The sequence below is a fragment of the Ammospiza nelsoni genome, chromosome 1 (genome assembly GCF_027579445.1).
Source record: "Ammospiza nelsoni isolate bAmmNel1 chromosome 1, bAmmNel1.pri, whole genome shotgun sequence".
Taxonomy (NCBI): Eukaryota; Metazoa; Chordata; class Aves; order Passeriformes; family Passerellidae; genus Ammospiza; species Ammospiza nelsoni.
In genome coordinates this window covers 166,180-190,461 of record NC_080633.1, presented here as the reverse complement: position 1 = coordinate 190,461, position 24,282 = coordinate 166,180, and the positions used below count along the sequence as shown (strand labels likewise).

The 24,282-nt window shown below is 46.7% G+C and overlaps 1 protein-coding gene and 1 long non-coding RNA gene across 6 annotated transcripts in view; both read left to right on the top strand.

Annotated features, from left to right (window-relative positions):
* The window catches only part of SMARCD3 (SWI/SNF related, matrix associated, actin dependent regulator of chromatin, subfamily d, member 3), a 72,104-nt gene that overhangs the window by 6,060 nt on the left and 41,762 nt on the right, over positions 1-24,282 (top strand). For 2 of the 5 annotated variants that reach the window (XM_059477432.1, XM_059477401.1), the window contains exon 1: positions 18,334-18,497. The exons of 2 other annotated variants lie outside the window; for them this stretch is intronic. In XM_059477432.1, coding sequence (XP_059333415.1) covers positions 18,420-18,497 — 78 coding nt within the window. In that variant the 5' untranslated portion in view covers positions 18,334-18,419. Of the gene's footprint in view, positions 1-18,333; positions 18,511-24,282 lie in introns of those variants that run through there. One more of the 5 variants, XM_059477422.1, reaches the window with a different exon arrangement.
* Positions 12,243-15,397, top strand: LOC132079416 (uncharacterized). The gene is made up of 2 exons (XR_009419407.1): positions 12,243-12,312; positions 13,587-15,397. It is a non-coding gene; the product is annotated as an uncharacterized LOC132079416 (long non-coding RNA).

The window sequence follows — 24,282 nt, the reverse complement described above, 5'->3', positions numbered from 1 at the left end:
CTCTCTCTCTTTCTACAAGCCCCCTTTAAGTACTGGAAGGCCACAAGAAAATCTCCCTGGAGCCTCTTCTTCTCTCTTGTCTCTCTCAGCCCATCTCCAGAGCAGAGGGGCTTCAGCCCTCAGAGCACCCCTGTGGCCTCCTCTGGGCTTGCTCCAACAGGTCCATGTTTGTCTTGTACTGTGGGCCACAGGTGAGGTCTGACAAGTGCAAACAGGAATAATCCCCCCATGCCTGCTGTCTGTGCCCCTCTGTTCGTTCTCTTAATACTTTACATTCTTGTATGAACCAAAGTCTCTAGTCCAACGGTATCTGTATGTGGTTTGTAAGTAATTCTTGTGCCACTTTCGTGCTTGGTAGTCCAGACCTATCTTAGTAAGGAAGTGAACCAGTGTGGACTGCTAAGAGCAGCACAGATCTAGATCCATGCCTAGATCTCCCTGGGATGTGCACAGACCAGCCAGGGCACCTGAGAAGAATCTGCTGTCATAGCTTTGCTCTGGACTGTCTGGTGCTTTCAGTCTCCACCATCCTCTGAAGTAAATGGTGGCGTGTGTCTTATGGACATTTGGCACATACAGGCTTTGCCAAGTGGTTTACAAATTTGAGAAAACTGGATGCTTCTTACCTACTTACTGTTTTTTGCATCTTCAGTGTCTCTTGGCAAGTCCTACGTCAGTTAGTGCCCCAGGCTGCCTATCTTACATGGAAAACATTTAATTCATTTTGAACTTAGTCCTCCATTTTTGTTGGTGATCCTCAAGTTCTTTTGTTACAAGATAATGTGCTCCTTTCATCACAGTGACAATTTTTATTCTTTATATTTTCCCCCTCCTCTGCAATATAAACGGGCACTCTGCCTCAGCTCCTCTCCATAAGAGGATTACTTTGTATGTAGTCTTTCTATATCTGCATGGTTATAATTCTGCTGGATGCTTTTAGAGATGTGGCCAGCACTGGCTGCAGTGTGATAAAAAGCCAGTACTGACTGATACTGTGTTCTGTAATGTCTTCTGTCCAGCTCTTCATAACTCCGTCAAATTTTATTTTCTGACTGAATGCTTCTGTCAAGTGCTGCAGCCATCCTCACCTGTTAATATCTGTAACAATGTAAATTGCACACAAAGTTGTAATTAGTGGAGTCCTGGTTTTTGTTTGAAGACTTGATGTGTAAGTGTGGCACTGCAGGTCAGGAGTCACCGTGTGTTCTGTAGAGACAAACACATGTGCCCCATGGGTCTGTTATGTTCCTATTCTGTTCTCCATTGTGTCCCTGTTTTATTAGGATTAGAATTCTTTTATAGGTCATGTGAATAAAAGTGGGCTTGTCAGCATATTGCATTTCAGTGTTTTGAAAATGGCTCTCAGCCAGGTTTCCAAAGAATATAAAAGCTAACAAGGGAAATAGATAGTCAATAAAGAAAACTCCTTGTAAACAGTAAGAAAAAGCAGTGACTCATACAACGGTTGAGGTTGGAAGGGCTCTCTGGAGGTCATCAAGCAGAACTGGTTGCCCAGGACCATGTCCAGACAGCCTTTCAATATCTCCAAGCTGGGAGACTCTGCAACCTGTCTGGGCAACCTGTCACCCCCACCGTAAAACACTATTTGTTGGTGTGCCAAGGGAACCTCTTGTGCTTCAGTTTGTGCCTGTGGCATCAGATCCTGTCACTGGGCACACCGAAAGGAGCATGGATGCATCCCCTTTGCATGGTCCCATCAGGAATTTATATCCGTTAACGAGCCTTCTCCAGACTGAGCAGTGCCAGCACTCGTGGCCTTTCCTCACAGGAGAGATGCTCCAGTCCCTTTGTCAGGTTCAGGGCTGCTCTGTGCCCTCCCCAGTGCGTCCGTGTCTCTCTGGCTGGGCACAGCACTCAGCTGTGGTGCTGCAGTGAGGGGCAGGATCCCCTCCTGGCGCTGTGGCCAGGGCAGCCCAGGTGCCCTGCGCCTTCCCCTGGGGTCTTTGTCTGACAAACTGCTCCTGGGCACGTCCTGGTGCCTGGGGCTGTCCTTCCCCAGGGCAGCCACTGGCACTTCTGCTGGATTTTGCCAGGAATGTAAGGGTGCTGCAAGGTGAGGGTTCGGTGAGGGCTAACTCACCCAACCATTTGTCCTCAAAAAAGGACACAAATGAGCCCCAACACCTCTTCCTCTTTAAGGTCAGGCAGTCAAGGAGGTTCTCCATGCAAAGCGGATAATAAGTAAATGGGAAAGTGCTACGGAAAAAGAGAGACCCTGTTAGGCTGTTAGTCGAGGGATAATGGCGACAAAGCCCAAGAGCAGAGCTGCACTGACTGATGAGCCTTTAGGAAACTGCAGGCATGGCTTTCAAGAGATCTCAGATGGATGACAGCAATCCCTGGGACACCAGGAGCTGCTGATGGTAGTGGCTGAAGAAGGATGAATAAATGTTGTGTTTCTGTGCTTTTTTGGTTCCCCATTGGTGCTCAGTGTATGATGAATGATTTCCAAAGTCTAAGTAATGAAGCAACAAAATTAGATGATAATGCAACATTATTTGGTGCAGCAGAACCTAAATCTGTCTCTTAGGATTAGGGAAGAGTGTTTCAAAACTGGATGATAATATGGCAGAATAAATTTATATGTAAAGTGCATAAAGAAAATAAACCTGCTAATGTAGCCACATCATTGCTAAAATGATCTCTTTCAGCTCAGGAAAGAAATCTTGGTATCTTTATGGAGAGTTCTCTGTAAACCCGAGCTTACAGTAGTGATTAAAATGGAAACTTTGATGTTAGATATTACAGGAAATGAATTAACAAAGCTGAAGTTACTGTTGTAATATTGTATAAATCTGTGCCTCTCCTGTGTTGTGAAGAGAAAATGGAGTTTCGCATCCCTTAAGATGCAGTGACTAGTAGAACAAGAGGAATTCCACAAAAAGTGATTAGGATCACTAATCACTGAGAGGTGGAGAGATTTCCATCAGAGGAGGCATGTGAGAATTCTTTAGAGAAGTGAAATATGAAGGTACAAGTGCTAGAGATCTTCAGCCACAACTGAGGAAAGGTAAAGCACAAATGGACTTAGAATTTATAGAAGATACAGGCATGTGATGAAATTATGAAGCAACAGGCGTAAAGCTAGCACAAAGTATTCTGGGTGTTGGGGTTTTTTTTCAGTTGAAGGCAAGCCCGGATGGCCCCAGGTGGGCAGGAGCCAATGGCACCTGGCTTGTACCTGCAGGGTGTGGGCACAGCCCCAGGGCAGGGCTGGTGCCTGTGCTGGCCCTGCTGAGCCACCTTCAGTGCTGGGGGCAGCTCTGGGCCCTCGAGACAAGGACATGGAGGGGCTGGAGTGTGCCCAGGGAGCGGGGCTGGGAGGGGAATGGAGCCCCAGGAGGGGCTGAGGGAGCTGGGAGGGGAATGGAGCCTGTCCAGGGAATGGAGCTGGGATGGGACTGGAGCCCTAGGAGGGGCTGAGGGAGCTGGGAAGGGGCTTAGCCTGGAGAATGGGTTCAAGTTGTTGGGAAATACTTATTTAGTGAAAGGGTTCTGAAGCCCAACACAGGCTTCTCAAGGAAGTATCGGGGTTGCCGTTCCTGGAGGGAAGATAAACGACATATAGACATGACACTTGTGGACATGGCTTAGTGGTGGACTTGGCAGTGCTGGAGTGTGTTGTATTTGATGATCTTGAAGGTCTTTTCCAACCTAAATGGTTCTGTACTTGTACTCTGTGATTAAGTGAGTGCAGCATGTTCCCCTTCGCTCTCGGGGCACTGCAGTACCTTCAGTCAGTAAATTGAGGCATAGGGGTGGAAGAGGGGTCCCTCTGCTGCCAGGAACGCTAAGCCACCAGACTTCCCCATTATGAGGCAAGCTGAGCACTGATCCTTGAGCTCAGATCCCAGCAGGGTCTCCTTCCCACATCAGGGATGTGGAGCAGGAGGTCCCTGTTTCGGCTGACACTCCTCCTCAAGTCGCAAATCTTAACTATCAGTGCAGTCTTTTCAGAAGGATGGGGAAAAGGCTTGGGTGAGGGAGGAGAGAGAATGTGAAACGGGATTGGGTGGCACCAGCAGTGCATCCTGCAGCCCAGGGAACTGCCTTGCTCCTCCTGCATGGCTGCAATGCAGTGCCACCTCCACGCAGGTCCCGTGCTGCAGGAGCTCCCCCCGGTGAGCTGGCCAAGGCGGCCGCAGCGGGGCAGTGCGGACCTGCCAGGACCGTGTCCGAGCTGAGCCGGGCTGAGCCGGGCTGTACGGACCTGCCAGGACCGTGTCCGAGCTGAGCCGGGCTGAGCCGGGCTGTACGGACCTGCCAGGACCGTGTCCGAGCTGAGCCTGCGGCGGGCGCTGCTCCCGCCCCGGCTGGCAGCCTCTGCCCTGTGCTGCCGCTGCCGCTGCTGGTGCTGCCGCTGCCGCTGCTGCCGCTGCTGCTGCTGCTGCTGCTGCTGCTGCCGCTGCTGCCGCTGCTGCTGCTGCCGCTGCTGCCGGGGGCCCCCGGCGCACAGAGCCGGCTGATTTTACAGACGTGTGCTGGCTAAAACTGGTGGCAAAGACAGAGCAGAGATGCATGCTGCCATTGGCCAGGCAGCTTTCCTGGAAGTGCAGTTCTAGACCACAGGAAGCCTGTGGAGAGGAAGGGATCAGTTTTATTGCACATTAGATCAGTGAGAGTGGATTGAAAGAGCAGCAGGACAGCAGGAGAAAAGACAGGCATGCAGAGGTGTGTAGGTTGACAATGTCATTTTAAGTGTTGATATCAAAACCAGATATTAGGGATAATCTGACATATTATAGCAAATCGCTTAAAACATATTCTGAAAACAGGAATGGAAGAATGATTGATGTGCTTAACTGGGGGAGGTGATTATGGCTGTGTAAAACTCCCTATGATCTAAAAGATGCTGAAATGCTTTGGGCACAGTCTCCAAGAGCAGTGGCTGTCTCCTTGGCAACAGGAAGGCATCCATCTGTTGCCATGGCAACGGACGGAGGGGTGCTCAGGAGGGCTGTGCAGAGTCCTCAGCGCAGGCGCCCAGCTCGTGTTGCTCCTCCCTGGAGCAGAGGCTGTGGGCGCATTCAGGTGCTCTGATCCTGCAGCTGACCGGGAGGAGTGAACTGCAAGTGTTCCTGCTCCCTGTGTAAAACTGATGAATTGCGCAGTATTGTTTCATCTGGGGAGTTCCTTGCTAATTGCCAGCATTAAAGAGCTCTTTGCAGCTCCCCATAAGGAAAGTGTGATTTTTGCTATCCAGAGAGGCATCAGAGAGTGTTTGATGTTGATTCTTTCAAAGCCGTGCACAGACAGATCTGAAAAAACACAAAACAACGTATATGCAAAGAGTCTGCATCTCAGCAGCCCTTTCTGGTGTCTGAAAGTAGAATTGTGCAGAGACACTGACAGGCCTATCTGCACTGGATCCACCACATAAGAACTGCTAATAAAGTAAGCACATTATGTATAACAGGCACCACTTCTTCTAAACCCACTGTGATTCTTTTCTAAGGGAGCCAACTCATATTTGGCACCAGAAGTAGGATTGAAGCGTGGTTTGATGTTTTCATCTTTTTTAAATATGAGGCATGGGATGCAGAAGCACTAATGGAACAGTGGCTGGCTTCATCTGCAGACTGTCAAGGTCAGAGACGACATTGTTCTTAGCTGAACCTCCTTGCACTCTCAGGCACCAGAAACTAGGGAGCCCAAGAATGGGAAGGACTGTGGCATGTGACAGAGAATGTGACACAAAGTACAACACTCAGCTCTTCTCCCTCTGACAGTTCATGGCCCTGCACAAACACATCCCTCTCCTGGAAGTTCTCCAAAGTAAACTCTGTTTTGAAAAGCACTGAATTATCACTGGAACAGTGATAATTTCAAAGTGGTCAACTGAGAAAACTATTTTAGAAGCAGCATTTTGAATGCATTTCTATGTATTGTGTGTAGGTATTACTAAGCAGTGTTTAGTTTTTTTCATCAACAGCCTGCTTTTCATTCCAGTAGCTTCCTTCTAGTCCTGCATTAAAGGATAGCAAAACAGAAATGCATTACTTACCTTCATTAGCATACTGTTTTGCTCCCTAATACGTACCTTTTAAGGCAAAAGCCACTTTCAATCGCTGCTGCTGGACTAGCATATATGCTTGCAGGTAAAGGCACTCCAGGTGTTTTGTCCTTGCCTTGTTTCAGCTCCAGTCTCCAGGCTGTGGTTCCTCATACAAATTCACCACATGTTGATTGGCCAAGTTGATTGAGTTGCTTGTCATGCTTAACTCTTTCCTGAGTAGAATCATAAAATCACAGAATGGTTGAAGTTTAAAAGGACCTCTTGAGATTGTGTGCTCCAACCTCCTATCTCAGAGCTGGGTCAGCTTGAGCAATTTGCTGACTACCAAGTTCAGTGATCTTCTGAATATCTACAGTGATGGAGCGAACTTGCTCTTGGGGCAATCTTTTCTAAGTAAAAACCTGTTCACCTGTTGTGTATGTCCACCTGGTTCAAACATTCCCTAATCTTGTCTTCCTTCATTGACATCAAGTCTTCCTTGCTCCAGACTGGTCTTAGGAGCCTGGAATTCCTGACAGCCAATCTTGCCAATAAAGAAAGATGCAAAGAGATACTTCAACTTATTCTGTGTTCATTCTCAGCAAATCCCCTCCCACATAAGGCTACATTCTCACATATCTGTCTTTGACTGCTGAAATATTTGTAAAAACCTTTCTGTCCTCCCTTCATGTTCCTCCCTAGATTCAACTCCAGGTGGGCTTTTGTTATCTTGATGGCATCCCTGCATGCTTGGACACCGTCTCTGTATTCCTCCTGGGTCATCTGTCCCTGCCTCTGCCTCTTGCAATGCTTCAGCTCAGTCAGGAGCTCCTTGTTCATGCATGCAGGCTTCCTGCTGCTTTTGATTCATTTCCTGCCTGTGGGATGAACCAGTCTTGAATTTGGAGGATCTTTGAAAATCCACCAGATCTCCTGGAACTCTCTTCCTTCCAATTCATTGATTGCTTTCTACCCTGGTCCATCCTCTCATGTTCCTGAAATACCATCTCATGGTCTAGCCAAGGCTGCTCTGACCTTCACATTCCCAACCAGTTCTTCCATGCCCAGCAGAAGACCTCTCTGTGTCTGCTCCTCACTTGCCCATGTTAGGAGTTTATGGTCAGTGTGACCAGAAGCCTCATGGATTGATTGTGCCATGCTCTGCTATGCCCTCAGCAGACACTGGGGTGGTTGAAGTCTTCCAGGAAGACCAGAGGCTGTGGACATGGGGATTTTTCCTGCTGTCTGTGGTCTCACTATTTCTCCCTCAGCAGGTGGTGTGCAGCAGACACCTACCATGGCACCACATGCTGGTCCACCTGAGAACTCTGATCCTAACTCTGGTCTGCAGGCTCTCAGCTTGTGCTCTGTCCATCCCCAGAGGGAGCTCTGTGTGCTCCAGCCACACACTGAGGGGCTGAAGGGCTGAAGGGCAGCTCTTCCTCCTCACCCCCAGCCTGCCCTTGCTGAAGGGTCCGAAAGGCTGCAGCCATCAGCACTCCCGTCCTGTGGGGTGTCAGCTACCCTGAATCCAGTGCATGGTCAGGGTGAAAAGGGACCAGAGAGAGCATCTCCAACATGCGGGTGTTCAGAAGCTTTCTGGAGGAGGCAGAGGAGGCTGTCAGCCTGGGAGCAGATACGGCACCGTTGCTGCAGGAATCAGGAGAATGTGTCACAGCTTCATCAGTCTGAAGATAGGGACTGAGGGCCCTGTGCCCTCCAGCCACAGGCAAATGGCAGAGAAAGCATTTCACATGTTCCTGCTCCTTCAGATGCTTTGCTACAGGGAGACTGCAACAGGATCAGGAACTGAAATATTAGTTATTGGAGTTGTATGTCATCCATTCTTCACCAGCTGCCAGACAGAACAGTAATTTTCTGGGGGTGTTCTTCAGGGCTTTGTCTGGTTTGAAATGTCAGAGACCTTTTGTTTCTGCAGGCAGGCAAGAGATTTTTTTCTTTTTGATAGACAAATGGAGTTGAAGTGTAAGGGAAGATCATAAGCCTTACAATAAGACCATAACAGGAGAGAGATGCAGGTCTGGAACTGATTTTGATTAAATAATTTCTTACAAGGAGCTGTTGACTCCTTGCAGCACTGTGGAAGAGAAAAGGCATCCTGGGGTTGCATGGCAAAGTGGACGCAGGGCAGGGTAAAATCAGCAAATGCACAAGGCTGATGGGATGCAGAGGGATGCAGAATTGGGCCCTGATCTATATGCAGTATCTGTACTGCAAATAGACAATTTCAGAGCAAATTTTTGCCTGTGGCATTCCAAGAGGATTTAATCAGAGTGAAAAAAAAAAATATTTGCAAAGTTCAGAAGAGACAGAATTGCAGTTTTGTGATGTGCAACAGCAGCAGCTTGAACTGGGGAGAGGAAGGTTTGACTCGAATATAAGGAGGTGGAGAAACAGAAGATAAGAAAAAATTAGTAACTGTTAAAATAAAATCAGCCAAGTAGAAGAGTTGCTAAAGATCAAATGTAGCAGAAAAGGAGTAAGTTATGTGATAGACAGAAAAAAGAGTAGCAGAAAAGGAGTAAGTTATGTGATAGACAGACTTTTCTGAAGAACAGAAATACAACAAGATTTTTTGTGTTGGAATATTTCTTAGCTCCCTGTATTTCTTATTATTGCAATATTAGTGATTAACTTTCCATTACATAAACTTTTCACTAATTTTTTAGGTTTGTTTCATTCTTGTTTAGATTAGGTGAATACCCTACTGGAGATTAATGTCCAAGATCTGAACTAAAAGTATTTAAAGAAATAATGTTTTAATTTTCATGGTATCTCAGACTTACAATAACAATTTAGAAAGCCTTTCTCTCTATAACCTTAGCAGATATTTCTGTATTATTATTTGGCATAATATGTATAGTTAGCATTTAGTGTTGCTGTATCATACGTGTATATACCAGCTGGGCTGTGTATTCTGATCTATGTATCAGAACACTGGGGAATCTCTTTAAAGAAGGAAGCATAGTTACTGCCCAAGAGACAATAAGGTAGTCGAAATCTCCCACAAGTGTGTTATTTTTATGGTTTCAAGTTGCAGGCAGAGTATAAATTGATCTGAAAGCAGGTGTCGAGGATGGGTGCAGAGGGTAGGAATTCAGTGGCTGTTCCAAACAAGGGTAGCCAGACAGCTGGCATGCCTGTCGGGATGACTGGTGTTCTCCATTCCACTGTGCTCCTTCTATTTCCATCCGCTGGCTTCATCTGCAGACTGTCAAGGTCAGAGACGACATTGTTCTTAACTGAATCTCCTTGCACTCTCAGGCACCAGAAACTAGGGAGCCCGAGGATGGGAAGGACTGTGGTGTGTAACAGAGAATGTGACACAAAGTACAACACTCAGCTCTTCTCCCTCTGACAGTTCATGGCCCTGCACAAACACATCCCTCTCCTGGAAGTTCTCCAAAGTAAACTCTGTTTTGAAAAGCACTGAATGCCAGAATGATTCAACTGAGCCTCTTGTGCACGTTTTGAAGCTGATTTAACAAGTAGCTTGTGGCAGCACTCGTGTGCCTGGTGGCTCAGAGGTGCTTTCTGTGGGGACAGCTGCCATGCGCTGGGTGACCCCAGCCAAAGGCAGATTGTGCCTCTGAGCTGGAATTTGGGAGCTGCCAGCCTGCTGTGCCCAAAGGCAGCTTGGAGCTGGGAGCTGGGAGCTGCCAGCCTGCTGTGCCCAAAGGCAGCTTGGAGCTGGGAGCTGCCAGCCTGCCGTGCCCAAAGGCAGCTTGTGCATGGGAGGTGGGAGCTGCCAGCCTGCCGTGCCCAAAGGCAGCTTGGAGCTGGGAGCTGGGAGCTGCCAGCCTGCCGTGCCCAAAGGCAGCTTGTGCATGGGAGCTGGGAGCTGCCAGCCTGCCGTGCCCAAAGGCAGCTTGGAGCTGCCAGCCTGCCGTGCCCAAAGGCAGCTTGGAGCTGCCAGCCTGCTGTGCCCAAAGGCAGCTGGGAGCTGCCAGCCTGCCGTGCCCAAAGGCAGCTCGTGCCTATGAGCTGGGAGCTGGGAGCTGCCAGCCTGCCGTGCCCAAAGGCAGCTCGTGCCTATGAGCTGGGAGCTGGGAGCTGCCAGCCTGCTGCGCCCGTGCTCTGCTGGCGGACAGGAGCACAGAAACCACTGTGCTGTGCTGCAGCCAGGCCGCTTCCACTCCTGCCATGCTCAGTTGCTCAGATGAGCCTTAGCCAAAGCCCATTGTCCAGCTGGAGCCCAAGGGCTGTAATCGTGTCGCTGTGCCACAAGCTGCTGTGCTCAGGGTCTTGTGATTCCATACACGGATTTATGTTCTGGGTGAGTCGGCGCTGAAAGCGTTAGCAAACCATCCTACCTGCCCTACACACACAGCACAGTTCTTCCACCTCAGGATTTATCTTCCACCAGCTTGATCTTTTCCAGCTTAAATCTCCTGTCTAACATTTTAGGCCGAGTTGAGTTTTTTATCCTTTCTCCTGATTGGCTGTGAAACTTTTCCAAAATCTTCTTGTGTGAGAATTTAATCTACAAATATTTTGCTTCTCTCTTTTAGATCTTTGAAGGAGGTAAAAAAATCTGTGTGTAAAACCCACCTCAGAGTCCATGGTAGTAATTTTCCTTCCACTTGTTTTTATTACTTGTTTATAACTTTTCAGTAATGTTACATACAAATTATGTTTCTATTAAGAATTTCAGGCATATAATGTTTTACTACATTGCCTCTAAGACACATTTGCCATTTCCCGCTGGCTGCCATTGGTTTTTTCCCAAAGCCATTGTTTGCTGTAATGATGTACTGTTTGAGATTAACTCTGACTTTTTGGAGTAATCTGTAACTGCTGTAATTATTCTGCCAAATAAAATAATTTTAAAAGACATTTTGCCTTGTCTGGCAATGCAGTTTTTGTTATGATCACCACTATTGCTCGCTCTCAGTTCCATCATGTTCTAAGGCTGACATGATTGTATTCCCCTGTTAATTGTCCTTCCAGTTCAGCTGAAGGGGGACCTGGATTTATGAGACAGTCCATGCCAAGACTACTCTGTTTTCCTTCTTTAGTTCTGTCCTTTCTCCAGGCAAATTTTTAAGCAGCTTTGCCTATGAATACATCCTTCAGTCCTTATTTACTTACTATTGATTTGCTTAAACTATAGACACTTTTCAAATGACTTTCAGTGAGAATAGGGCATAATTCTTAGCATTGCTAGTATTGATCAAAATGAACTGTAATGGACTCCTGACAAACAAATAGGAAATCCTGTAGGTTTTCTGACAGTGCAGAAGGGCGAGAGTACTCTAGGCAGATGCATTATCTTCATCCTAAGTCCATGCAAGGCTCAAGAATTATTTTTGAAAGATAAAATAACTGAGCATGAGAAGGGTATGTGTGGTATGAATAAGCAGCCTAAGTTTACTAGCCTACTCTTTCTCAGATAAGTAGATTGATTCCTCACAAAGGAATCAGTGTCCAGACTTGAGTGAAGCCTTTGATACACTGTGATCTGAACATTTGGCTGGAACTCAGAAGACAGGTAAAAGCAGAACTTCAGAGTAGGGAAGGAGCTCAGTAAAGAAGACACAAAAGACATTGCAGTTTCTTCAGGATTTCTCTAGGGACTAGTGCCATTTAATATTTTCACTAATGTCCATAAAAATAGGCAATGTAATAATGAAATTTGCTGCTGATGCAAATGGGTATTGTTGAAGCAGAAAAGAACAGGTTATGTGGGAAGAACTGCTGACTGTGAACTACACAAACAGAACCAGCTGGTATCTGGTGACAATTCAGTGCACAGCCATGCGCCTGAGGCCTTGTCACAGGAGTAGGCACTTTGTGCCAGAAGTGATCCAATGACAGTGCTTAAGGAGAAACACCCTGGTACTTCAGAGAACCTGGAGAGAACATGGAGCTGTCACTTTTAGGATGTTGTGGAGGGCAGCCATGAGCCTGGCGAGGTTTGACAGATTTCTGCTTGTGTGAAAAGTCTTGACGACACACGAGCATGTGGCCTGGACACTGGAGGTACAGTTCTGTCTGCCCTCATTCCAGCCAGGTTAACTGGGACTGACAGGTCTAGGGGGATACAGTATGGGTAAATAAAGGTGGTGTAGAATGTAATCTTATTCCCTAAAAGAGTTGCAGCTGAACCAGTTACTAAAGGTTAGGAGCAGGCCGGGTGATAACAGGCCACACCTGTAGCAAATAAGAACAGTGTTGTAAAAGAGTGGATTGGTGGGAGCTGGAGTCAGATGGCTGCTGCAAGGGCCTGGAGCAGTCAGTGCTGAGAGGAGCTGCCTACGAGAAACATCGAGGAGGTAGGATAACTGGTGATGTGGAATCCTTGCACCATGAGGATAATAGAACTCTTGATATATAAAACAACAGACAGGAAAGATGGAATGATGAGAAATGGGTACAGAATTTTAAGAAGGCAAATAACAGTTTCACTTGTTTAGTCTGACAAAAGGAAGAGTGTATGTGACAGGTATGTAGGAATGCTTCAAAGCATAAACATTAGACACAAAGGACCATTAAGGACAATGTTGATAAGAGTAAATGAAAATACTCACAAAACTCCAGAACTTGGATTTTTAGCAGCTATCCTGAAGGAATACCAAGATTTAAAGTGTTGTGCAATAAGCTGATAATCTGAAAGGGTTAGCTGTGACATGGTTGCTGTTGATTATACATAGAATCAGAGAATTGTAGAATGGTTTGAGTAGGAAGGGACTCTCCAGCCCAACTAGTAAACCAGGTTGCTCCAAGCCCTGTCCAACCTGGCCTGGAACACTCTTAGGGGCAGGTACAGCTTCTCTGGACAGCCTGTGCCAGGGCCTCACCACCCTCTTTGGGAAGAACCAGTGGTTCCCTCAGCTCTGTTCTGTCAGTGAGTGACAGCAGATGGATATTCTAGATGCTCTTACCAAACACATCCGAAAGCCATCATTCTGATGACCAAATATCATGAAGATACACTTTCTGAACTAGGGGGCAGTTGGTTTGAGGGTAGTTGTTGATAGGTCTTTTTCTCTGCTCCCTCAGGATTACCCACCAAGAATTCCTCTATTTCATTCACTTCTGAAAAATTCAAATCTGTATTCCCAACTCTTCTCCTTTGAGGACCAAAGTCTTACTACTAACCTCTCACACTCTGCAGTTCTGCTCTGGGTTAGAGGATGAGGATTGTGGCTGCTGCTTGCAGTGCTTTGGTTGCTCAGATGCTTGATGTTTGTGCACAGCTATTGCTGCACACAGTGTAGAGAGGGATGGTGATGATGGAAAAGTGGAGGTAAAGGCGTGGTAGAACTAGACAGCTTACCATGAGGTTAAACAGAATTGACTAAAATATTAGTATGGTTGATGATAATTCTGATGACTCATTATTTTGTATCCTATAATATTACATATATATTTGATACATTTCTCTGTCTTTTAGCATCCCTGCTGTTGCCTTTGATTACTTTTAAAATAATCATGAAATAAGATTCTCTTTCTACCTCTTCACAATGATGTTTGGAACTTTCAGAGGCAAACACTTCTCTTTGTCTTATTTCCTTCCTTCCTGCCTCCCTCCCTGCCTCCCTGACAGATTTTAGAAACAAGTACTGGAAAGGCCTAACAGAGAAAGGAACCTCTGTGTTACAGAATTTCAGTTTGTGTATGGAAATAAGGCAAAAGGAATCTCTGGCAGTCAGCTGGTGCTGTGTCCTGTCTGCAGTCAGAATCCACACCACCTACATCACTCTGGATAGATGCTTCTCTAGCACCTGTTCTTGAAAGACCGTTGGCGATGAGGAGTCCCATCCTTGCTGGACAAGCTCTCTCAGAACATCTGCTGTCACTGCTGTGCTTCTCCTTAATATCGAACATAATCCTCCTGGGAGAAATTCAAGCTGTTATTTCCTGTACTCTGTGTATGAGGAGCAGCTCTTCCCTGTATTTGCAGCAGCCTTTTGGCCACCTGATGACTGTTGTTTTTCTCTTTATCTTATTTGGACCCTACAGTTCTTGTCACATTTACTGACCTTCCTTAACCTTCCTGGTTTCTCCCACATTTCCTCTGATGCACAGAGCCCCTGACAGCAAATGAGATGGTCTGGATGAGACACTGACAGTTCATACCACGACAGAATTGCTTTGGAAGAGTTCCTCAGCAATTTTGGCAAAATTTAATTTTTCAACCTTAAGGAAATGTTGAGCTGGAACAGCTTGTGGTCTGGAGAGCTGAGGGGATGGGGAGAAGGAGGAGAGATGGAATGAGGAAAAATGAAGAATCTAGAGTACTGTTGTCAGTGCCTGTGCTGCCACCAAGGGGATGAGAGCAGTGGGGCAGCATTCCTGCAGTCTCCTGATCTCCTGGGATTTATCTGTTTATTTTGTGACAGGGTAGTACTGTTAACTCACATTCAGCTCACGATCTATCATATCCCCAGATGTTTTTTCTGAAAAAAAAAGTCTCTTCAGCCAGTTCTCCATCTCCTGTTTAGATAATTGCTGATTTATATCCTTATGTGGAACCCTGCACTGTTTCTGATTGAATTGTGGTTTGAAAAAAACAGGACATATCTCCAGGTCCTCAGGACTTTAAATTTGATAATCTCTTGTAGCAAACTTGTAACCTCTCCAAACTGTATGTTTCTAGGAAATTGAATAAGCTTGTTCTCTAAGTACATTATCCATATTGTTAATGAGACTACTGAATAATTCTGAACTCGGGAACAAGTGGACATTTCTTTAGATTATCAGAGCCTCTGTCTTGGGGTATTTTTCGGTTCCAGCATGTCTTCTACGCCACACTGCATCAATTCCAAAACTGTTGCAAATATTCAAAGTTTCATTGAAGACAGTGATGCTGACTTAAATGAAACTTGGGTGAGGGAAAGCACACCTGCTTAAGGCAATCAGCACCTTCATTACTTCTATGATTACCTTCAGACCAAAAAATGGCAAGTGGCAGCAAACACATCTCCCTAAAACAACTTGGTTCATCTCTTTTCTAATTAACAGCCTGAAAAGCCCTGAATAGCAGAAGTTAAACCAAAACCACACACACCAAGTGGGCTCCCAGTGCCCCAGGAAGTACCAGGCAAGGAGATCAGCCTTTCTCTGAAATGAAGTGGTCTGGGAATGGGACATGAAGCGAGCTGAAAGTGAGCATGAATGAGGCCCCAGCGTGTGCTCAGCCTTCAAGAATGAGTGGAGGAACGTGAGCCTTGCCCAGAGCCCCGTGGCACAGAGATGTTCCAGGTCAGAGATGGCTGGAAGCTGCCAGGATACCTGCAGCAGTTGGGGATCACTTGGGTTAAATCAGTCACTTTTTAAAAAGAACATTGACAACTATTTTCTACACTTTTATGGAGGAAAAAAAGTTGGAAAAATAGAAAACTAAACAATTTAAAATGAAGTTATATGCTGTTTCTCTTAATATGGGAAATTACATTCTGGCATGGTAACCTTCACCCTTTTGTGCAAATGCCTCACACAGTAGTTTTCCTGGACACTATTGTGAAGGGTTGAAGAATCACAGGAAATGGGTTTCATTCTCAGCTAGGTAATGTTGGGCAAGTCACTTCCATTAATTTGTACCTATTTTCCATTTTCAGAACATAAAAGCTGCATGTACTGATTTTTTTTAAGTGCTTGGAGAACTACCATCATGCTAAGAGCTGAGTTTTTATTATTACAGGATTTTAAAATATTTTTTTTTACATTTACTCAGTCAACGGCTGAAGCGAGGCTGTCATTCCTTAATTTTCAAGTGGCTGGCCTTGGAATTTGATGTTCAAGGAAACCTGGTTTTGGATGCCTGTTAAGAACATCCAGATAGATTACAATATATATGGTATTGTTTTCAGCGTAAATTACTAGCACTTCATAGCAAATGTCCTCCTGCTCCAGAAGGGACTCGGTGGCTATGGATGGAGCTCGGGGCGGCTGCGGTTCCAAGCCGTATCTGCAGCTAAGGGGAAAAATAGGAAACCCCTGACCTGCGCAGCCGAGCGCATGCTCCGGCCGGGGGACAAAGGGCCGGGGCTGCGGCCCGGCCCGCGAACAGCCGGTGCCGCTCGTCGGGCCGCGGGCGGTGCCGGTGCGGGCGCGGCGCGGGAGGGGTTAAAGCGCCCCCGCCCGCGCGTCCCCGCCGGCCCGCGCTGACCTTCACGGGGCCGCGCCGGGCATGCGCGCGCCGCGCCCGGGGCCGCGCTGCGCCCGCCGCGGTTCTGCTCCACCGGCCCGGCCCGGCCGGACCCCGGGCCGGCGGATTGGCCCGGGCCGGTCCTCGCCCGCCCGTGGCGGGGCCGGGACCGTGGCAGGCGCACGCCCTGCCCGTGCCGGGCGCGCCGTTGCCATTCGGTGCCGATGGTGCTGGCGACGGAGCGCGGGGGGACGCGAGGGGGGACCGCGCGCCGCGCCGCAGCCTGGAGCCGCCGCCGCCCCTGCCCGCGCTGGGCCCGTAAGGGCGGCTGCTGGAGGAGCCCTGCCGCCCGGCCTTGGTGCCGTTTCACGCGGCGGGGGCTCACATGGCTCCCCGCCAGGGGGGAAACAGCCGCACGGGCCGGGGCCGGTGCCCTCCACGGTCGGGACTGCTGAGACCGCCGGCCAGTGCGGCACCCACAGCTAGTGCAGACTTTGAGGAAAGTGCACGGTGACTGCCGGCAGCAGGGAAGGGGCTCACATGATGGGACCCAGCATTCCTGTGTGAGTCTGAGGTCTAAAACATGGCAGATACCAGCTACGTGCTGCCTTGCTAGACAAACTGGCATGTAGAATTTAGAGTCGTTTAGATTGGAAAAGGCCCTCCAGATCAAGTTAACCTGACATGACCATGTCCACCAGACATGCAGCAGATGGTTCCAGATTATATGTGCCTTTAGTTCAGCTAGAACTTAGGGAATTTTTCCAGCACAAAACAAGGCAAGGCTATGTTGATTTGTTTGGCATATTCCTTCTGAGAGGCTGAGAGGGGGAGCTGATAATCACACTCACCCTCCTTGAGTTTCGGTGATTCCTCAGGCTGTTGCCACATGCTAGCACTTAAGATTGGGGTGACCCTAAAAATCAATGGAGGTCACTGTCATCACCCCCATGTTCAAGAAGGCCATGTGACCTTCATGGCTTGCCCTTCGCTGCTAGTCAATGTAGTGTCTTTTCTGTGCTTGTTTTTATTGTTGGATGAGGGCAGAATAATTTTGTTTCTGATCTGATCCTGTTGTTTGCAGTCCTGCCAGAAAATTCACAGCCCCTAGACAAGAATTTCAAGCAGAGGAATAGAATAAACCCCTCTTGTAACCTGGCAACATCTCGCCTATTGCTGTGTTGAGGGAGAGCAGGGAAGATGGGCCCTGTGAGCTGCGGGAAGCAGATCGCTGCCCCGGGCCCTCGCTGCGGGCTCGGCCATCATGGAGCAGCCGCCTCTGCTCGTGGAATGGCCGCCGTGCTGCCAGCGTCGCCAGGGGCTGGGCTGCTGCTCTCTTCTCCCTTCCCCCTTGGGCTTCGCGTTCCCAGCAGTGTCCTGAGATGTTACACGCTGTCGTGCAGGGCTTTTTGTGACAAGCAGTGAACTGCTGATGTCTTACAGCAGCTGCGGTGTTAATAATTTGTCTGCGTCTGTCAGTCAGCCTGGGGTCTCTGGAACATCCCGAGCGTGGTCACTGGGGAGAGGTGGCGGGAGTGGGGGTTGGAAACAAGCCGTGGGAGCTGCGCCGCCATGCTGCCCCCCCACCCCCTTCTGCTGATCTCACACGCTTGCTTTCCCCTCGCTTCCACATGTTGTCCCTCCCTGTTCCCAGCTCCGGCCTCCCGCTGCTTCTCTCTTGTCCAGAGGGGTTAGCTCTCGTCTCTCATGCTGGAAATGCTGCCAGCGAATGTTTCTGTGTGCTGCCTGCCAGGTCCCTGGGGAAAGGGCCTGGAAATGCAGTGCAGGAGGAGCAGTGGGAGCAAGGGAAAACCACTGCTCGCCTGATGCATTTTCTAATGGGAAAACAGCCCTGCGAGGTGCTGAGCTCTGTGTCACTGCTGAAGTTGCCCCCTCCCCCTTCCCCTTGCCCCAGAATTTCCCATCCCTGATGCAGAGGAGGAGAGGCTGCAGCACTACCAGGGAAAACTGAGACGTGTTTTTCAATTTGCCTCCTGCTTATCTCTGCTGTTTGGACAGAGAGGTTTAAAAAGCTGGATTTTCTGTCCCTGCAGAGTAAACAGACAGAGCCCGGCAGCACAAACTATTTCTGGCTTATCAGTGGAGGAATGCAGCAGCTGAGGCTGAGCGCGAGTGGGCCGTCAGGAAGGCCCTGAAGGGGCCCCCTCCCCACTCCGTGCTATTAGAAGTGTGAGAGCCCAGCAGGACTCAGAGGGGAGAGTTGGAGAAAAAGGCAGAAAAGGGAAAGAAAGAGGAAGAGAGAGAGTGAGAGAGGCTGAGCAGACCCTGATGGCTACAGATGAAGTTACAGGAGGGGCTCGCAAAGCTACGAAAAGCAAACTTTTTGAGTTTCTGGTCCATGGGGTGGTGAGTCGGGAAAGTTAGTGAGCTGGCTGGCTCTGAATAGAGGGATGAGTGGAAACTGGAGGTTCTGTGCTGGGCTGGATCAGCTCCTGCAGTGTGCTCCTGGGGCGCTGGTAGCTGCCTCACCAGGAGAACACTGGGGTCTGTAGAACCCCCAGCCTCTGCACTGATTCATTGTTAATACAGGCTTGTGTCTGGGGGGATGTGTGCTGTGCTTTTTGCTGTGATTCTCCATGAATGGTGAATAGCATGCTTTTCAGCCTGATCATGGTGCAGAATCTGCACTGGATCTAACCCATATGGGCTTGTAGGACACTTTGTTCTGTAATCAAACTTGTGTTTTGGAAAACAATTCTGATGAGAGCCTGATGAAGCTTTGGGGTGCTGCCTCTGGTTCTTGTCTCCAGTCTTGGCTCGTTTGTATCCTCTGGCTACTTAACAGGTGACTTTCAGGGGCTTGAAGAGATTAGCTCTGCAGGTCTGTAACAGTCTATGGAAACTTACCCACGAGAGAATTTCAGGGTGCTATGCTTAAAGCAATCCTTCAGGTCTTTAAAAATGTTCCAGCTTTTGTTTAAGAATCAGGTCTTCGATCTCCATTTAAGGGGAAATGCTCACCCTGTTTTGCTGCCATTGGAAACGTTCTTTAAATGACTCTAGTGTCTGAGAGCAGTCACCATTTATAACATTTGGATCTCTAGCATTGATACACATTGAACAGAAATAAGGCTGTTAAAGAGCCCAAAGGAATGTAATATTATTTGGATGCTGATATTCCCAAGTCCTTCTTTCTTGAGGATCCTGGCATCTCCTGTGACACCTTTTTGAAGACATCAGGTGGGGGCTCTTGTACAGAGGTCATAGAAACCTGTGGGGCTCCAGGCAGGCTATTGAGTTGTCTCCTCGATTCAGGCTTACTCCAGATGTGTAGGCTCTTGTGTGTGTCCTTTGGATCCTGGATGTGGTGGGTGTGGCAGGGCCGGGGACTCTGAGGTGGCCTTGTGCAGTGGTGGGAGCTGTGCAGAGGAGCTGTGGTGCCGTGCCAGTGAGCAGGCGCAGGCTGGGCGGGATTGGCGGCTGCTCGGGGTGGCGGAGAGCAGCTGTGCAGGTGGTAGCAGTGGTTTAGTTGTGGGTTTGTCAAGGTGGTCTGGATTGTGATGGCTGGATCTGAGCAGAACCAGGAGCAAGTTGGGAGGGTGGCATATGGGATGATTTTGCCTTTTCTAAAGTTTCCCTTGGCATTTGCACACCAGTGCTCCTCCTTAGTATCGAGAAGAGTGGCAAAAATAGTTATGGGAATTTGCTCATTCCACATCTAGCTGGCCTTTGTGTGAAAGCAGCATGCAGGGCTCTTAAGCCTGGGAAAATTTTAATTTATACTGGAATGAATATAGCAGAACTCATTTCCATTACTTATTTGGATGCCAGCAAAAGATGTCTGTTTTTTCTGCCCTGGGAGTTTTGTTGCTAGTGGCATCTTACTTGAATGTATGCATTAGGCTGGATATCTGTATATCTCTTCCTGCTTCTTGTTGCTGAGGCTGGGGCTTCTTGGCTGTTGTCCTGGTGCCTGAGCCCCTCTTGTATCACCCTCTCCTTTCCTTCATTATTATCTCCTTTAGTTCTGCTTTGGTGCCTGGTTTGTTCTTTCCTTTAGTTTTTTCCTCATCTCAGGTTCAGTTGGGGTAGTCACTCTTCCATTACTTTAAAAAGATGAAAAAAGCTATAATTTCATTTTATCTCTCCAGGCCCTGTATCCTGCCAAATAAGAGAATGTGCCATGCCATGCCAGCCATTACCTTGAGTTTGCCTAGCGCTGGCTCCTCTGTTTTATTACTACCCAAAGTGTGTCAACACCTGAATTAATTAATTGAAAAATCAAGTTGCATAGCAGACTTTAGTGGAATTTCTTGGAGTCAGAATCTGCTCTAATTTCAGGGACCAATCTCTTCTCCAAATGCCTATTTTTTTTATTCTATGATAACATTATTTAATTTGGTTATTGAAAATTATTTTCTCTCCCCCCTCAAAAAATGAGGAGAAGCAAACAGAGGTAGAATGTTGTGAGAAATCTTTTTTTCTTTGTTGACACTTAAATTAACAGAATAATTCTGCAGTATTTCTTATGGGCACTTTGCTCTTGGATTCACTTGATCTTTCTGGAAACATATGTTCCTTGGCTAAGGTCACTTTGTCCTTTGCTCTTTTGCACCTGATTCTGCTTTTGTGCTTTTCCATATTGCCAGCTTAGGTGATGACTTCTTCCTCATTTGTTCCAGGCAGAAGGGATCCCCCTGAAAGGTGAATGAATCAAAGGTTTAAAGTCTCAAGTGGGATGCTTCATTCTCTCCTTCTTGAGACCTTGATAGTTTGTTACACCTCTGGCTAGCAGTTGGGCTTTTAGAAAGGTTAAATCTCTTTCAGTTATTTATTTTTAGTATGCTTTTACTCCTGTTCAGGTTCATCAGCGTCTTGCACATCATTTTTGTGGGAAGAATTCCCCCCCCCCCCCCCCCCCCCCAAAAGCTTCATGCTGTACTTAGTGCTTTTTTGTTGTTCCTCTGTTTTTCTACCATTTGTATGGACAAATATGGCTTTAGTCACCACATTTATGTTTATTATCTTTTTATCAATGCATTCTCTGCTCTCCAGTAATACATTTCAGGCAGTCTTTTTGACATTTCTCTAGCTGTCCAGCTGTTGCTTTATATTTTGTTGAACGAGTTACTAGTCTTGCTGCAGGTCATTACTTTCCTCAGTTTCCTCTATCCTCTAGTCCCTACCATAGGCCTCATTGCTGGCTGGATCCCTTAAATGGTTCCTGCTTGTGTCTCCCTCCCCTGCTTTTTTATTTGTTTCTTTCTGTTTTATCTTTTTCTTACTCAAACAGGTATCTGCCTGTTTAGTCTTGAGAAGGTCCGTCGTGCTGGTCTTGTCAAACCTCTTGTCCAGACATCTGTCTTCTTGTGACTGGATTGGAGGAGCCTTTGCTTGGTGCCTTGTGCTGGTGACCTTGGTTGTGTCATCTGCACACAGGAACCTGCTGAGAGGTTCATTTTCTTCTCCCGTTGTTCTGACCTTTTTCATCTGCTGCTGTGTCCTTTTCCTGTTCCCACTTTATCTTCCTTCCAAAGCCAATCTTCTTGCCTTTTATCCACCAGATACCCCTATAAAGGTCTATGTGCCTTTCTTAACTCTGGAGTCATAGCTGTATTTACAATGTACTTGCTGTCAGTTCAAATCACCTTCTCCCATAGTGATTTTGGTCTTCGTCCTCTCTGCTGTGCTTAGGAAGCTCTCTGTGGCAATATAAGTCCTTATCCATATTTATTTTCTGCTAATAGGTGTTATTTCATAGTTCCTGCTAATCTCTACAGTTTAATATTAGTTCCACTCCGAGATTGCTAATTCATACAAACCTGTATATCGCTGATGTGACTGCTTTCCTTATCCTCAGTCCTCTTTTTGTTTGGCTATCTACTTCTCAAATTTGGTCTTAGGATTTTATGGTGAATACATAAACTCTCTCATATGAAATGGCATTTACAGCTGTGAAAGAAGTGTCAGACCATGCCATCATATAAACAAATATTTAATATATATGATAACTCGTCAGTGTTAGAACAGACTAAACAACAGGTCTGATGGCTATGGTGGATCTATAACACATTTATCAGTGATTGGGGAAAAGGGGTAAACAATGAGTTTCATATATGAGTTTTGCATCTCCTGATACATCTCCTAGGGTGGATTTAAATGAAATGTCACTCTTCAGGAGAAAGGCTTGGATGTCCTGTGAGCTGCCTAGTGTCTAACTAATAAGAAATCACATCAGCTGTTAGCCTGATTGGAAGGTGGGGCAGGGAATAATGCAGAAGCAATTGTAAATCCGTGGCATATACTTACAATAATGTTTTTCTGGTTTTGCAATCTGTATGACTAAAAAGCCAAAATACTGGAAACTCAGAGGGCAGTAGTAGTGGGACACCTCTGAAGGCTTCAGTGAGGGAATAGGGGTATTTTTGGTTTTATTTATAATCTCTAAGTATAGAGACTGATTATGTAAATTGTAAAAATCTTTGTCATTGGAGGCTTTTGGGTACTGGTTAAAGAAGTAAACGTCTATTAAAGATGATGGAGATACTCATAGTACTTCTTCGAGAGGAGGAAGAACTGCATGACCTCAAGGACTCATATTTCAGTATATTATAAAAATTATGGGATGTTATTGGGAGGGGAAAAACTAAAGATATTTTCCCAAAACTGAAAGGTGTTTTTAGTTTGTGTGTTTAGTTTTCTGTTTTAGTTTTAAAACAGAAACTGTTCCTCTCACTCAGTCACAGGGTTGTAGAGATCACTACTGGCAATACTGAGGTGCAGAGATTATGGCCAGCTAACACTGGCATGGCTAGAAAAGAGCCTCATGAACTGTTTGTTTTGGACAGTTTGTTCCACTTTCTACCACAGAGCTCCCTGCATGCTTCTCTCTGCAAGGGCATCCTCAGGGAACGGGGTCTGGAATGGAGGCACTGCTTTGCTGAGCGCATGTTCCCCGCTGTGGCAAACAAGGAGGTACTTGGGGCGAGTAGGGCAGCCTGAAGAAATCAAGGAGTTTGATTGGGAAGGTAATTGCAGGGGACAGCTAGAGTGACAACCTTGTACAACGCTCAACTATGTGAGCAAGCTGCTGGTATAGATTAAAGGTTTGTCCTTTTCTAGCCATGGACTGATTTCAGACTTTCAAGTAGAAAAATGTTGATGCATAACGAAGAGAATAAAATCATTAATGCTAGTCAAGGCTTTAATTGAGATAAATGTGATTTTGTGCAATATGGGCTTGTTAAACAATGTAGGTGTGTGGATACAGTGGATCTGTGAGATGTTTGAATTGCTCTTCTCTTTCTAAAAAAAATAAAATACTGTAGGACTATGAAAATAGCCAGATGATCGTTTAGTTCATTGTCGCGCGTAGAACGGGGGCAGTGAAAGGCAGCATGGAAGTGCAGGAACAAGGCAAAACCTTGGTGATCCTTCATATGAATACTCTGATTTGGAGCTTGGGAGCTTTTTGACCCAGAGCTGCCCTCTGTGTAGTGCCTCTATGTGGATTTTATTTATGGATGTTAGTCTAGTGCCATCTTCCTGAACCCTACTAAGCTTCTAGCAGTCAGTGTTTTGTGTCAGAATTTTTTTCAGCTTATCTTGCATAAGGAATTATCTGATCCTGCCAACTGTTGTTTGATAATTGTAAGGGAAGAGACAACAAGCTCTTGACCAGCTTCTTCTTTCTACAAGCCAGTCATGGTGCTGCAGATGTCTGTTGTTCCTCTCCCTCCCAAAGCCGTACTTTTCAAGAGGCACATTCTGGTAGCTCTTCACACAAAATCCCTTCTATACATTAGTTCACAGCAGTGGTATGATGAGATGAGTGGTGGAACTCAAAGCTGGTTTGTAAGGTTTATTTGTTTCAATTCCAAAGATTTTCTTGGGTTTTTTCTTTTGGTTGCATCCAAGTGCACCACTTGAACTTGGTGGCAGATCATTCTGAACGGTGAACAGACATACATGAAATAGAACTGAACTTAATCTCATGTTCCAATTCACAGTTCTGTAAATGGAATGTTTTCCTGGTTAAAGACTTCTGGATTGTTGTGAATATTATATTAAAGTGTGTGGTACCTGGAACACTTGGACTTGCATACCGAGAGCTTTTGGGAAATGGAGGAAGGTGAATATGGTAGGAAGCAAGAACTGTGATACTGATGTTTCAGCTTACTAAACCTCTGAA